This window comes from Micrasema longulum, unplaced genomic scaffold (assembly GCF_059751315.1).
Source record: "Micrasema longulum isolate JH-2025_06_02 unplaced genomic scaffold, ASM5975131v1 h1tg001007l, whole genome shotgun sequence".
NCBI lineage: Eukaryota > Metazoa > Arthropoda > Insecta > Trichoptera > Brachycentridae > Micrasema > Micrasema longulum.
In genome coordinates, this window is record NW_028278195.1 from 31,995 (window position 1) to 47,556 (window position 15,562).

The following is a 15,562-nucleotide window of genomic DNA, read 5'->3' on the forward strand; positions in this document are numbered from 1 at the left end:
CTTAAATTAACTAAATTGCAAGAACGAAGAACATCGACCGATCTTATGACTTTATATAAAATAATAAAACCAATGTTTGATACCCCTGATCTACTGAAATTGATTTCATTCTATGTACCACCTAAATTAAGCAGAACATCTACAATATTTTATTGTCAAAATTGTCGAACGGTAGATCAATATAACTCACCTATTGTTAGATTACAGAATACCGGGAATGAATATGCATCACATTTTGATATATTTAGTTTATCTCTGCCTAACTTAAAAAATAAAGTGACCAACATATTTTTATCAAAAAGAGCAAATCATCTTCAGAAGATTGGGTTGGAATAGTTATAATTTGATTGATTAATGCATTTCGTTATTGTATAATTTCTTTAATATATGTATGTATTTCAAGTAATTAATAATGTGTACAGTATGAGTATATTAATATTTCATACTCAATTTTTTTTTTTCAATATTTTTATTTCTAAGCACTCTTTATACCACATATATGTAAATGGCAGAAATGCCGTATATAAATAAATAAATAAATAAATAAGTCCTGTAGATGCCAGCGGCTAGCAGTGATTTATTTTATAGGTAATCTAAAAAAAAACATTAATTTACCTACATATAAGTACATAGCAGTGGCAAACGATGATTTTATTTACAGGTAGGTAAGCTATAAAAAATATCATATATTTGTACCTACATAGTAGGTACATAATATAATGTAAGTAATATATGCTATGAATTGCTATTTTTTCTGTGGTTCTGTGTGATACAACAACTCTAATCTATGAAATCAACTCGAACGACATAACATGTATTATATAAATATATTATATTGTGTAGGCTATATTATCCATTGATTTACACATAACTTTAATATTAGGTATTCTCATTACGATTGATCAACTGGCCGATTTATTCTAGAAATGAATAATGCCAAAAACGGCCGCGTCAAGCGCCACATATGTTGCGAGTCATATTATGTGTATCAGTTAAATTTTAAAATAAAATGCTTTTTTTTTTTTTCAGAATACGGTTTTGAAATTTAACATACTTTAAAAAAAAAAATACAATTTATATCATTTCGTCATTTAAATTTTAACAAAAAGGTTTCTAACTTTTTACTAAGCTCTTTACTGTACCATCTTTAATACAATTTACAAGTTTTAAACAATTATTTTTTTCATACTTACGCACCCTCTCCCTCATTCATTCCCACACGCACATGTATCCTCTCCCCCATTCATTCACGCATACACACATTCACATACACATGAATACAAACGTCACACAAATACAATTACTAAACTTCTTTTCTTATATATTATGTGTCATTATATTTATAGTGGATTTTTTTAATTGGCTTTTGTATTGTTAAGATTTTTCTAATTATTTTGTTTATGTAATAGCTGTAAAAATCCCAAATAAAATAAAATAAATAAAATATTATGTCAAAAGTATCATCTCAAAGAAAAATAGTCCTTAAGAAATAACGTTTGAAATACTGTTTTCCAAACCGAGAATCTTCAAAGAATTTGTGTAATCTGCAAGTTTACTCTGGGACAAAAATCCCGCCACTGGGTTAAATATGTTCAAAATATAGTACACTTGTTTGTATAAAGAAATAAGCTGGGGTAATCGGCTAGTTCCTTGGCTCATTGCTGGCGCTGGGCGCGCTTTATTAATATTATAATTTATATTCGGAGAAAATACAAATGGTGCCAATGTCTGTTTGTTTTTCTATAAATAAAGTTACCGTAAAACATTATTATGGATGGTCAAATATAATGGTAAGTTGCGCATAATCGCTTCTATACACGGTTCGCCCCTGGTACATAGTATGCAAGTAATATAAATATAAATGACAATTTTTTCTGTGGTTCTGTGAAAATCAACTCAGACAACAATTATCATTATTAACCATGCGATATACATAGCTTTATTCTATACTGTTTTGATACAATACTTGCACAAAAGTTTATTAAAAAATACCACAATGACATTCAGCAGATATTTCCATTATGATTTAAATGTCAAGACTGAGCACTGGCCAATTCCTTTTAAAATTAATAATGCCAAAAACGGCCACTGCAAACGCCACATGTCCAATGTGATACATAATATGTTAACGGTATCCTATCAAAGAAAAATAGTCCTTCAGAAATAATGTTCGAAGTACTAGTTTCCAAATAAAGAATCTTTTTTTAAAAATAATTGCATAATAAATTTGAATAAAGAATCTTTTTTGCATAATATTTGCAAAAAACCTCCAACTAGGTTAAAGGTGTAAAATAGGGTGAACATTTTTGAGCGGAGGAATAAGCTGAGGTAATCAGCTAGTTTCATCGTTCACTGAGAGCGGGCTGGGCGCAAGGCACACTATTTAGATATTTTTTTGTAGGAAGATATAAATGGTGGTGGTGATTTAAAATAAATAAATTATAACTATAAAACATAAATCAATAATTAGTCAATAAAACCTATCAAAGGAATTTAAATCAAAAAACTAAAATCAATAAATTAACAATGTTTAAGTATGTCCAAATGCTTGCAGACTGGCTGGACTTCCTCCCTAGGGAGTTATCCATATTTAAATTTATTTCAACAGAGAGGGAAAACATTTTCGAGAAGGGAATATGGAAGTCTAGGCATTTATATATAACACTGTTCTATCTTTTGTTGCTTTATATTGTATTTTTTAAATTTAATGTTGTTTATATACTCATATTTTATATAACTTTCATGTATGTAAAAGCCTTATGGGCGTGAAAAATTAATAAAAAAATGTAAAAAATAATAAAATAAAAATAAAATATTCCTTTCTCTAAAATGCTCTTTATCTCTGTTGTAATATTTTTTATTTTTTATATTTTTATTTTGCACCACAACAGGCCAGGAGGCCCAATTACAGTGGTGAATTACATCACAGAACACCCAGGCTTGAGAAAAATCCCATTCAATTTTTTGTGTTCTCACCGGGAATCGAACCCGGAACCTTCCGTGCGTGAGTTAAGCGTCTTGACCACTACACTACGGAGGCCGCCTATGTTACATAAAATAAATAAAATGATACTTGTGTATTTCATTGTTATTATTAACATGGAGATATGATTGTCCCATTTCTGTGGTTGGCATTTGGGGCGTAGTTAGAGTTCAGATTACAAAACATGGCGCTGACTGAATTCAAAAGAATTAATCATTTTATTTGGAAACAATGACATATGGTACGAGACAATGATTCATTATGGGAGACAGCTAATGGATTCATACATTCCCGGACACGCGATAAGGATCTTTGATTTCTGTGTCAAAGTAGAACGGACAGAAAACTACGTGGTGTTGCCCCACCCTGAACAGTAATGCGCCATTTATCACATTCAGGATAATTATCAACTCGGAAGATTAGCTAATTGAAATGAGTCAGCGGACAATTTTCTTGTAGGATCCATTCATATGGACACATATCGTAACATTCTTATTTTTTTTAAATATTTCACTTCTGATTGGACCGTAGTTGATAGTTTGAAGTAAATCTTATGTAAAATAAATATAAAACAACTTTGTTTTAATAAAACAATAATAAAATAAGTGACAAAACCGATATTACCTACGGAGTCTCTCAAGGTAGTATTCTAGGATCAACTTTATTCTTAATCTACATAAATGATCTATAAATAATAATAATAAATTTCAACAATTTTTATAGTGCCGTTTTCGTGAGTAATCACTTCAAGGGCACTGTACATAATACTTAAATAAAAAAAATAAGGTCTATCTACAGGCCAACTCTTAATTACTATTTACTAACAGACAAATTTTACAAATCATGTAATACACATAATATGGTACTTCTAACAAATTCATCTAAAAAGTAGCACTTTTAGTGTCAACGATTTCACAAATAAACAAGTTTTTAATTTTTTTCTGAAAAGGGATTCAGTTGCACAATTTCAAACTTCTGAAGGCAAAGCATTCCACGCCTATTGCAAAAACCCTATCGCCGAATTTGGAACTCTGGTTGCGTGAATGAGGTTGTATCACCTTCCCTACAGCAGAACAGGAGGCTGAGCGGAGAGTGAGGCGCCTATCTGCCAGCTCGTCCAGAATGCAGAGTTCCTTAAGGTGTTGAGGAGCCGTGTTATGCATCGCCTTGTACATTAACCAACACAGCTTGTACTCGACCCTCTCTGGAAAACGTAACCAGTGGAGACTTCGAAGCAACGGTGTAATTTGATCGTACTTTGATACACCAAATATTAACCTGGCAGCTGCATTCAGAATGAACTGCAATCTCTCCATTTTATATTTAGGTAAGCCAGCATATATTCCATTGCAATAATCGACTCTTGATGTCACAAATGCGTTTACTAAAAGACGGGCCGCCTCATTAGGTAAATGTTTTCGGATACACTGAACACACCATTGAAACATCGATGGTTCTGTTATAAGTTTTGCTGATGACACCGTTCTATTATTCAAAGATAAGACATGGAAGGGAACATATGAGAAAGCCGAAAAATATCTGAATGTAGTAAAGGCAGTGGGTTTTGAACGTTGGTTTAATTGGTGACCTGACGAAACCGGTAGACAAAGAAAAGTCAGTAAGTGGTTATATGTAGTAGAAAGTTATCAATTAAACCAGCCGATGACTTCCATATTACCTTCTCAAAAGAGTTCTCGATAATTGTTAAATTTGTATTCAATTTGAAGGATACACGGTAAGAATGTCTGCAGTAAAAAATAATCAATTTTACAGGAGCAAAAAAATAATAAAAACTTTATTTATGGGACTTGTTTATGTATTATGTATTTAATAAAATAGGTTTTCAACTAATGCAATATATATTTTTTGCATACAATCGCAGAAATAAAGAAACAAAAAGGTCTATGTAATATTTTTTTTGAAAACTCCTCACTAAAATTAAAAAACCGAGCTTGCTCCATCAATCGTTGCATTTTAACTGTTATTTTTCAAGCTGTGACCCCATATTTATTTCCTACAATTTATAAGATAGGTAGCCATATTTTACTAGTGTTGAATACTCCATTCTACTGAAAAAAATATACAAGAAAAAAAATGGCATTAACGCCTCGAAAATTGAAAATGCAATGAGCCCATTTTAGCCGTCTACCCTTCATTTAAGTATGTCATTGTATCATCTCTGCATGATAGTTAGTATGTACAATGCATTCTTGGAGTTATTAAGGAGCTCGGTCTTTCCTAGGGCTTCGAGAATAAAACATGTAGATTCTCGTAGTTAGTGATTGCAACATATTTTTCTAATAGCAAAACAATAGCAGGTCTCACGGACTTAATGAGCTATTGCATACTTGCTAAAAATCCGGAAATAAAATGCTATACTTTGCAATAACAATTAATTAACAACAGAACATTGATAAACCTATATTTAGAAATCTTATCACAGAAAAATAACAGTATTCTTTTTCTATCATAAATAAACTGAATAATTATAAAATGTATTTATTTTTATATATCCATAGTGACCGACCGAAACTTTGGCCAATAAAATGAGTTTCGGACAAAAATTGGCTGAAACTTTGGCTCAGCCAAAATCTGCGGTCGGGATGTGTCAATATGTGTTTTACAAGCAGACTTTTGAAGCTTTACTGTTTATATCTTACGCAAGTATCCCAAATATACATTACTATCGTATAACATGACTTTAAATGCTCTTCTTGATACTTAACAATCGCGATGGGAATCTTCCCCTTCAGGGAGGGTTACCTTTCTTTTTTCCTTCAATCCGTCAGCGCTTAAAATCTTCTTGGGTTATCCCCGATCACTGGACTACGCAGTTTTTATCAGGTCTTGGTAAATTTAATAAAAAATTATTTGTTTTCAATATTGTTGATTCCCCTTCATGCTGCTGCGGATATCCTAATCAATCTTCAGAACACATTCTGTGGTCATGTTTCTTTCCCCTTCTCTATGATTACCAAATGGAGCTTCTCGCTACTATCCGTGGCCCTGTTATAGGTCATGTCGGATATGTTCAATGTTCCAATCCGCAGGTCGCGAAATAATAATGTGCTGTTCCTCAATCAACACAGCACAAACTATAGTTGGCATGCACCAATGTCCCGATTGTGTCGTATTGTAAACTCGAGACAAGATCTGTACTTTTTTGGTGTAAGTCTTTGTAGATTTAAAAAATCACTAAGATAGACCGGATCTTGTCTTAAGGTAGTAATTTATATTTTTTTTGTCCTAGCTTTAATTTTATTTAGTTGTATTTTATTTTATTAGTACCTGTATTTATTATAAGAAATTGTATTTACCATCGTTGGACTGGACTGCAAAAGTCCGTCAATCAAATAAATAATAAATAAATAAATACAGGCTTCCAAAAAGAATTTCAAGGCTTTTAAAAAGTTTTGTAATAATTTCGGCGAATTGATCATGTCCAATCAATTTAATCCCAGTCAATGAAGAATTCACTTCCCTCTTTTCTCAATCCAATGAAGTACATGTTATGTACTTCTGGATTACTTTCTTTCAGCACAAAGACGCAAAGGCTACCAGATTACAGAGAGCTCCTTCGGGCAGCTTTTCTCGTTCGGCAATAAGCAAATTGACCGTGTATGTGGGCACCGCCAAGGAGACTTATGTCCTAAGATGCGGTATGTGGTGGGCAAGCTGTCTAACATAAGAACTAAGCAAATATAAAAAATTAGCACAATTAGAAAAATCGGATTGTTGTCCATTCAAATAAGTTATTGTATTGCCATTGTCTAAAATAAGAACTAGACTGATTTTGTGATTTGTCGTCTATAGTTAGTAGTTCTAAGATCTTTCATATTTATATTTTTGTAATTTCTTTATAGTTAATAAGTTAAAGTTCCTATACCGTGAAGAACTTCCATATAAGTTATAGGTATGTATAACACAACAACGAACAAAAAAGCCTTAAAAAAACAAATTGACTTATTCTACTTCTTATATTTTTTTTGGCTTATTTCACCCCTAACTGGGGTGTTCTGGCCAGTGTCCAGTTTGAGATTTTACTCATTTAAATATTTACACATGTTTTAGTACTATGTACAAGTTAGTGTGTTAGTATTTAATATTACATACACTTTACATAACATATAACTTATTTACAACTTAATACCATTTATAACTACATATTTACATAAATTTTTTAATATAATATGTTTATTGGGGACAAGAGAGTTAAAATATGAGTAGGGCCTGGGACGCTGATATCGAAGAAGTCAGATCGGAACTCAGAATAACTATAATAATTTATGGGGCATCCAAAAAAACATGATTTAGACTTCCTCCTCAAGCTGACATTCGCACATGGCAGAGTCCCGGACATGGATTCTGAACAAATAAGAACAAATATGTAGATTTCTCAAATTTGTTCAGAATCACATTGGTAAACCAAGGTTCTTCTGTTACATTTGGTAAAATTTACCCATTAAATGTATGCCTTTTGGATGATTGTGTATTTTTATTAACACTTATTTTAATGAACTTGTACCTTACAAGTTCATTAAAATAAGTGTCAAAACAAAACAATAAAAACGCACAATTTTGGGGGTTTTCAAGTGACTTTTATTTAAATAAGTTTTATTTGTGAACTTTACCTAAGTAAAATGTTCTATGTGGTATAAAAATCATGTATATTTTCAGACTTCTAGTAATGTGTATATTAAAAGGGTTGTGGTTCCGCGGTAACGTCATGGACTTCAGATCGGAGGTCCGACATTCACACCCCGCTCTACCTTAACTTGATTCCCATTTTCTAAAACGGTTATTTACAGTTGATGTTTGTCACAAGAGGCAAAATTATCAGTTCACAATGGAGGAGTCCCGGTGCCGACTCTTATGTATGAGCGAAGTGTGGAATTTTAAAACCAAGGAAGAAAGTAGGCCGAATGAGTCGGTCGAATGGCCGCTGAGACAAGCATTATCGACAAAATCAAGGAGTGCTGGGTTGGTTTGGACATGTAGAGCAAATGGACTATGAAAGAATGGTTATAGATTTACGATGCGAATGTTGATGGATGTAGAAATCCAAAAGACAGATTAAAGTGGCATTCTATCTTCTCTGCCTACCCTTAAGGCGAAACGGCCTGATGGTTTGTTTGTTTGTTTAGTTAAAAAATCAACTCAAAATTCTAATTATTTTTCTTAAAAAGAGGTAAGTACCAACTTAAGCAGAAGTCTAAAATAATGGTTGCATAATTTGGTTTACAAATACTTTTTATTTGCATAACATGATTTACATGATTGTTTTCAAATAAGGATAGGTTGTTCTTTTAAGCAGTTAGTCAAAAGAATGTTTAGACTATGAAGGTCATACGAAATAGGCATAAAATCGGTTGTATTATATTTTCAGAAATATTTTAAACAAATCCTTGGAAAGAAAACTCGCGTAATATTGAAATCATTGAATATTTTGAGCATTCAAGATGAAGAATCTAACCGTAAATAAGTATCTAAACGTCTGCATTCATTACCAATTTAAATCATTCATTATTATTTTAATTTTGATAGCGCATAACGTTTGAGAAAATGTAGCGTGAAAAATTGACAGATTAGAAGACGAATATTTAAATCGAGAACAAATTACGGGAAAACTTTTAACATGGCAATATTTTTCCGTGTTTAAATTAATATATTCCATTCAAGAAAGGAAATAGCCATATGTTTTACGTTTGATATTCGTATAACCTATTTGTTTCGAAGCGATATTTGCATTTGATATCAAAATGAAGCACTTCAGACTGTAGGTTATGACAATGAAGACTTATTTATTTATATTTACACATGTAGCTGCTTCGGCGATCGATGCAGCTTCAAAGTTTACAACATTATCTGATAAGACAAATGTTTTTAAATTCAGAAAACAACACTCACCGACTCAAAAATGGAACCGACATTGGCGGTAACGAGAAGCAGCGGTATTTTTTCAGTCCCCATCTTTTTGAACTTCAACATGTTTCCGAAAATATATAAACACTCGGAACATACATCGGGCACCAGAACACGCACAAAACTGGGTTATGATTGTTTTTATCGAGAACACAGAATTTCACGTCATTTTTACGTATTCCGCTGGTCAGTGACGCTCGCACGAACCGAGTGATTATCATTCATAACTGTTTCTGCGTGTCGTTGGACGTTTTCCTTGTTTATTTGTTTCGCTGGGAAAAATTGAAACAGGTTTTGTACGCCGATCTATATATTGTGCCATTCGCCATCCGTGCCATTTTTATCAATCTGTCACACCCTCCGGCGGCAGGGCTGTACTCGGATTTCTGACAGATTTCTTGTGTTGAGGTTATGTCAGAAAAGTTTGGTATCGACAACCATTGGTGTTTGTGTTTGGGCATTGATGTTAATACATTACGAATTACGACAGAAAAACGAGTCCGGCTCGTAGTGCGTAACCCGATCCAAATGTATACATAATTTAACAATTTTATCCATTTGTAAAAATAAGAAAATTAAAAATAAATGTATCTAAAGTAGGTAAGTCAGGGTATACGTTCAAGGCGCACGGGAGGAATGCGGCAGCGTGTTGTAGCGCTGTCCAGTTGAGTTCAGTTAAAAAATAACTGATCAGTATTTACGAATATATTATATTCTTCAATCTCGAGATTCCAATTTTTATCGAAACTTAACCGGGTAGGATCAAATCACATTACCGCATTCCTTCCGTGTTCCTTGAACGTAGACCCAAACTATAGGTATTGGCATGTCTTGAATATAAAAAAAATACTGTCTTAATGGGTTAAATCACTCTACCACGTATGCACCTACTAAACCGTTTTATAACAAACAGAAAATACATTATACTATGGATTTAAAAAATTAAAATAATTTTGTGGGGTTTTTGGTCGGTTATTACTGATTTAATTCATAATGAAAGTTGGCGAATTGCGTTAATTATTATTAGAATTATTAATTTTTATGATATTCTTTTATATTCGCATTATTTTTATGTTTCTGTACATTTTGTTATTATTTATCCTTTCTGTTTTTGATTTTATATACTTACTATAATTTTTAAGTACATAAAACTTGTCTTTGGCCGATGTTATCATATTTTAGTAAAAGGCCCTAATAAAGGAAACAAACATATTTTGATGATTTTCGAAAATTAATCTTTTCCTTTGAAATGAAGTACCTAGTACCTTTTACAAACATTTTTATAAAAGAATCAGTCACTAGTTTTTAAATAAGTGCAAGACGCCAGACTTTGGAATGAACCACCTCTTTATCCAAAAAATCTACCATCTCTGGCCACTTTCAAGAAACGCCTGAAAATGACTTTACCTATATCCTTAAAACCCTAAGTGGCTTGCATTTTTTTTTCATCTTTGTTCCTCTTTCCGTCTCCTTACAAACTTCCATTATAGTGTTTAGCATAATTAACTTTTATTAGGTTTGTATGTGCAAGGTTTATCTCCCTATTAAAAAAAAACAGTTGTATTTAAAAAAAATATTTATTAGGTAAAACATCATATATTAGTTATCTCTTGATATATTTATTTACTACAAATTTTTGACAAACTATTCTTTTGATAAGTCTATTTTTTTGTTGGCTGGAAGATATTGCTTTTAGTAAGAAGTCCGCCAAACTAGTTATTCTTTGTATTTGAAGATTTAAATAAATAAAAATAAAAGAATAACACAAATGCATATCGATTCAAAATGTTTATCGATCATGATGAATAATGGGATTTTATTTTAGTCAATGTCAAAGTGTATGTGAACAACTAAAGTTAAATATAGAAATGCAAAAAATAATTAAAATAAACGTATGTTTACTAAAGGTTATCCACAGTTTATCATTATGTTTATTGAGAGTTATTACGTCACTGTTGAATTTACGTCATAGGTCATTAATCGTTTCGAATTACGCTGATATCAATAAGGAATTATAATTTAAATAATATACTAAATTAAAACACTTAAAATATTATTTTTAAAATAAAACACAGTTACAGAACCCTTAAACCTACCCATTGATTTGTTTTTAAAATAAAATTGAAATTTCAAGAAAGGGTGGTTTAAAAAATACATCTTTACGAAATAATTATGACCGTCTTACGTAATAATGCGACACCACACACAGATATTGTGAATGTTTTAAAATTCACGTCGAATGTAAATACCAAAGTTTGCTTTGTAAAAAAAATCATTTGTGTTCTTATTGTTATAATATAATACGATTAGATTATTTGTAAAGCCAAATTACCAACCGTAAGCGGAGTTCATAAAAGCACTCAATAATCAATGGTTTTTTACCTCAATAATTTATTTCCATTTCCGCATTTAAATTTAAATAATGAACGATAACAAACATGATCACAGCTAGCGATACCTTTGAAAACAACAATAAAAATCTAATAATAAACTCATTATAAATATAATATAATATTTTATATTTACCTACATACTATTTTTTATACAACATGAATAAAAACGGGTTGAGAACTGCATATAAAATCGGAATAAAAAATATAAAAAACTATTTATGGTAGGCACTAGATATCTAAATAAATAAATAAAAAATCGAAAAATAAATGAGCTCGCTTAGGTCTTTGATTTTTTATTCTTTTATAAATTAAATTTTATTGGTAGGCTTTTTTAAATTGCTATTGCCAGATATCGCAGAATTATAGTGTTTTCTTATAAAAATAAAACTGAACGATAATTATTTTTTATGTTTTTCATTCAGCTGAATTCTTCCCTGAACGCTTTCGCACATGTGCAGTGAAGTTTGTATATTTGTGAAGTTTGTGAACTGAACAAGTTTGACAGCTTTTCTTGCGGCCATTGATTTTTCATCATAGTCTGATTATGTTTCAGCAGAACTTTTAAACCTATTTTTCTACGTTGATTCGTGTAAGTTTCTAACATAGTAATACAGCCCGAAGCTTGTGTTTCAATAATAAAAATAACATCCAAAGGCTGCGGTCGTTATTTTAGAATTTAAACGAAAGTATAAATTTATGTTTTCACGGATGTCGTTTCAGTGAATTTGTCAGCTGTGTTTTTCTACATTTTCTTTTGTTGAATAATAATGTTTTTTTGTAGGAATTCCGAAAATGGAAAGGTATCTATTTTTTATATTCCTTGGTTTGGTGGCGGGAAATGAAATCAGAGATGTAAAAGAAACCGAAATGTTTTCTATTGCTATTACCCCTCAAATGTTTAACTGGACTTACCAAGGTATTATTAATATTTATTTATATCAAGTTTCTCGTATTCATTGTTAGTCTTATAACGTGTATAAAGTTGCCTTGTGCCATTTTATCTATTTTGCATATCGATATCTTTAATTAATAATTCATCTTTGTGTATTGCCAATATTTATTGTTTAATAATGTTTTATGTATTATAAATATTTATAGTGTTAAGATAAGATGTAGGGCCTTGTAGAAATCGTAAGAAAAAGTGCGTGCTTTCATTAATTTTTAAAATAAAACTCTAGTAAATATTTTTTTGTCATTATTTCAGAGATTGTCAGTACTTTCAATAGATAAATCATATTGTTTTTATTTATTATCATCGTTCCCTTTCCGCACCTAATGGTGCATAGGGCACTGCATTGGTACACCAATCGCAGCGTATCTTGAACATTTTTGCTATATTAAGGTAAGGTGATCAGTCTTACGGTTCAGGTACCAGTCTAGGGACTGAAATATTCTAGTGTAAAAACACTCTTTTAAATAATATTTCATATCAACCATGTCGGGAATCGAACCCGAGACCTCTTGCATGGTAAGCAAAACTGCGCTGACCATTACACCACGAGGCTAACAAAGGTACAGATATAATTTATTGTTTTCAATTTTTGTTGTTAATGTTTTTGCATGTTTTAGTAATGACTATTGCTTATTTCTTCTTATTTGAACAATATGTAATTTTGCCGAATGCCGTCAAAATGCGATCTCTCAGGCTAATGTGTGGTAAAACAATGTAATGTCGAAATCCGTGCATTATGCAAGGCTGAGATATGCATTATTGACAAAATAAAAATCAAGAAAGGAGCACTGCGCTAGTTTGGACATGTGGAGCGAATGGACGGCGAAAGAACGGCTTAAAAAAATTAGGATGCGTATGTTGATGGATGCTGAAAATGAGGAAGACCAAGAAAGACGTGGCATTTCATTTTTTATTTTCTTTTGTTCAGGAAACATACAGTACAATAGTTTTATAGTATACAAAATTAAACTTAATTCTAATGGACCAGTGAAGTTTTCATATTTTATTACATGCTAAGGTTATCAATTAACTATTTTTATTTTTTCGTGTACAGTAATATTATAAAATAAAAAATAATAATACTGAAAGTAGTTTAAAAATTGAATGAAAATTAAAAACAAAGTAAAAAAGTTATATTAAAAGCATCTTGTCAGTATTTACATAAGTGCAAATAATATTAAAAATGAAAAAACTTACAAAAGTAATTAAAAAGTAAGAATTTAAATAAATACGAATAAAAAAAATACTAAGATGCAAAAAGACACTTTCAAAAGGAAAAAATAAATACATATATTTTAAGAAATTAAAAAAATAACAGATGTGAAGCAGCAATAAAAGAAATTAAAGACAATAAATTATTTTTTTTGCAACAAAGAGGGAAAACATTTTTGGGAAGGGAATATGGGAGTCTAGGCATTTACAGAGCTTATGACCTGTCATTGGCTGGTTTAAGTGGCCACTTTACACACTGTGTAACATTCACATGACTCCTGAAAAAGTAAATTGACTGGAAGAAAGTTTGCTTTGTAGGGTAGTGGTTGGCGTGTAACTCTACCATACAACGTTGCTTTGACTATCTAACTAGGGTTATTTACTCCGTTGTAAGCCAGTCAAAAAATATATAAAAAACAGTAATTAATACATAGAAAAATAAATAAAGGTGTTAGACATAGTGAAAAACATAGTTTTAAAAAAAACATTGTAAAAAATGTATTAAAAACGTAAAAAAAATGTAGTAAAAAATATAGTAAAAACGAATTCAAAAACCCAGTAAAATACATAGTAAGAAACATAGAAGTAAAATGGATTGTCTCATTCACCCAAACCAATATTGAATCAACTGCTCCACAAATGTATAGCTTATGTTATGTTTTTGTTCTTTCATTGTGTGTTTTGTAATATAAATAATATAGATGTACATAAATTAGTTATAAACATAAATACGTGTTTAAAACTGTCTGAATATTTTGTTAATTATCTTTGTTTATTAAGTCTTCTTTGTTTATTCTCGCATGTAAATATATATAAAAAAAAGTATATTGTTAAGTGTAACGACACGGGTAACCCCAGTGAGGTCACATTATTTTTATTATTATCCATGGTTTATAATGGAAAAAAATATGAATAAATAAATAAATACATGAAATTATACATTTATACCACGTTGCTTTGAATATCTAACTTGGGTTATTTACCCCGTTCTAAGCCAGTCAAAAAATATATATGAAAAACAGTAATCAATACGTATAAAAATAAATAAAGGTGTTAGACATAGGGAAAAACATAGTAAAATACATAATTTAAAAAAACATAGTAAAAAATGTATTTAAAAACTCAGTAAAATACGTTGTAAAAAACATATTTTAAAACCCAGTAAATAAGTAGTAAAAAACAAAATTCATAGCAAGAAACATAGTAAAAGATATAGCAAAAAACATATTTAAAAAAACACTGCAATATTTCCCTGTCCCTGGATCAGTACCTGAAGCGTAAGACTGATCATCTTACCTTCATGTTGCAGATGATCAAAATACAATGCATTTGGTTTACAAATGTAGCGCCCTATGCGCCACTAGGTGTAGAAAGGGTGATGATGATGATGATGAATGTTATCATTAAAGCACACGATAATATGCATATGTATTTTCCATTTATGTTTTTTTTTCCTTCTCTTTTTTGTACTTTCATTAATAACCTTACATACAATTACTTTATAATATGGAAACTTCACTGGTCCATTAGAATTAAGTCTAACTGTGTAAAATATAAAACTATGTAACTGTACTGTATGTTTCCTAAATAAAAGAAAATAAAATATATTTTTTTAAAAATGTATGTTTGCACTGTTTCAAGGTTTGAAATAAAATAAAATTGAAATATTGAATGGTTTCCAGCTTCAGATACTCAGTACACATTCCACGCATCCCTTCTCAACAAGCCGGACCTTCCGACCTGGCTTCACTATGTGTACAGTGACAGGCACCATTCCGGATTCCTCTACGGGACTCCCTACGGACAAAAAGATGTGCTGGTAAGAAATTGTGTGTTTTATTCGGCTCCCAGAATATAATATCCACTCAGCAATGGCCGGTGTATTGATGGCCTCGGCCCCTAAGTAAATAAGTAACTAATACTAAATACACAACAGTCCCGTTTAACCAAATTTCCGGATCAACCGAATCATGGAGATACTTTTGTAGTACCATAAAGCTACAAGGAGACCTTCTTCGCGTACGAAGCAAAAGAAAATGTCATATTTTTTTACTTCCTCGATTTAGTTTTGTATTCGATCATGCAGGAATGTTTTTAGAA

At 31.1% G+C, this 15,562-nt stretch overlaps 2 protein-coding genes across 9 annotated transcripts in view; one reads left to right on the forward strand and one right to left on the reverse strand.

The window, feature by feature from the left end:
* The window catches only part of 5PtaseI (inositol polyphosphate-5-phosphatase A), a 25,972-nt gene extending 16,685 nt beyond the window's left edge, over positions 1-9,287 (reverse strand). Inside the window, exon 1 of one of the 2 annotated variants that reach the window (XM_088232651.1) lies at positions 8,891-9,285. Coding sequence is in view for 1 of the 2 variants with exons in the window: in XM_088232652.1 (XP_088088778.1) it covers positions 8,891-8,971 (81 nt within the window). In the remaining variant the exon portion in view is untranslated. Of the gene's footprint in view, positions 1-8,890 lie in introns of both variants that reach the window. The other variant, XM_088232652.1, reaches the window with a different exon arrangement.
* Positions 9,125-15,562, forward strand: part of Scgalpha (sarcoglycan alpha) — a 21,639-nt gene continuing 15,201 nt past the window's right edge. For 3 of the 7 annotated variants that reach the window (XM_088232653.1, XM_088232657.1, XM_088232659.1), the window contains exons 1-3: positions 11,765-11,887; positions 12,080-12,214; positions 15,145-15,281. In XM_088232653.1, the coding sequence (XP_088088779.1) occupies positions 12,091-12,214; positions 15,145-15,281 (261 nt within the window). In that variant the 5' untranslated portion in view covers positions 11,765-11,887; positions 12,080-12,090. Of the gene's footprint in view, positions 9,506-11,764; positions 11,888-12,079; positions 12,215-15,144; positions 15,282-15,562 lie in introns of those variants that run through there. The other 4 variants (XM_088232658.1, XM_088232655.1, XM_088232654.1 and 1 more) reach the window with 4 other exon arrangements.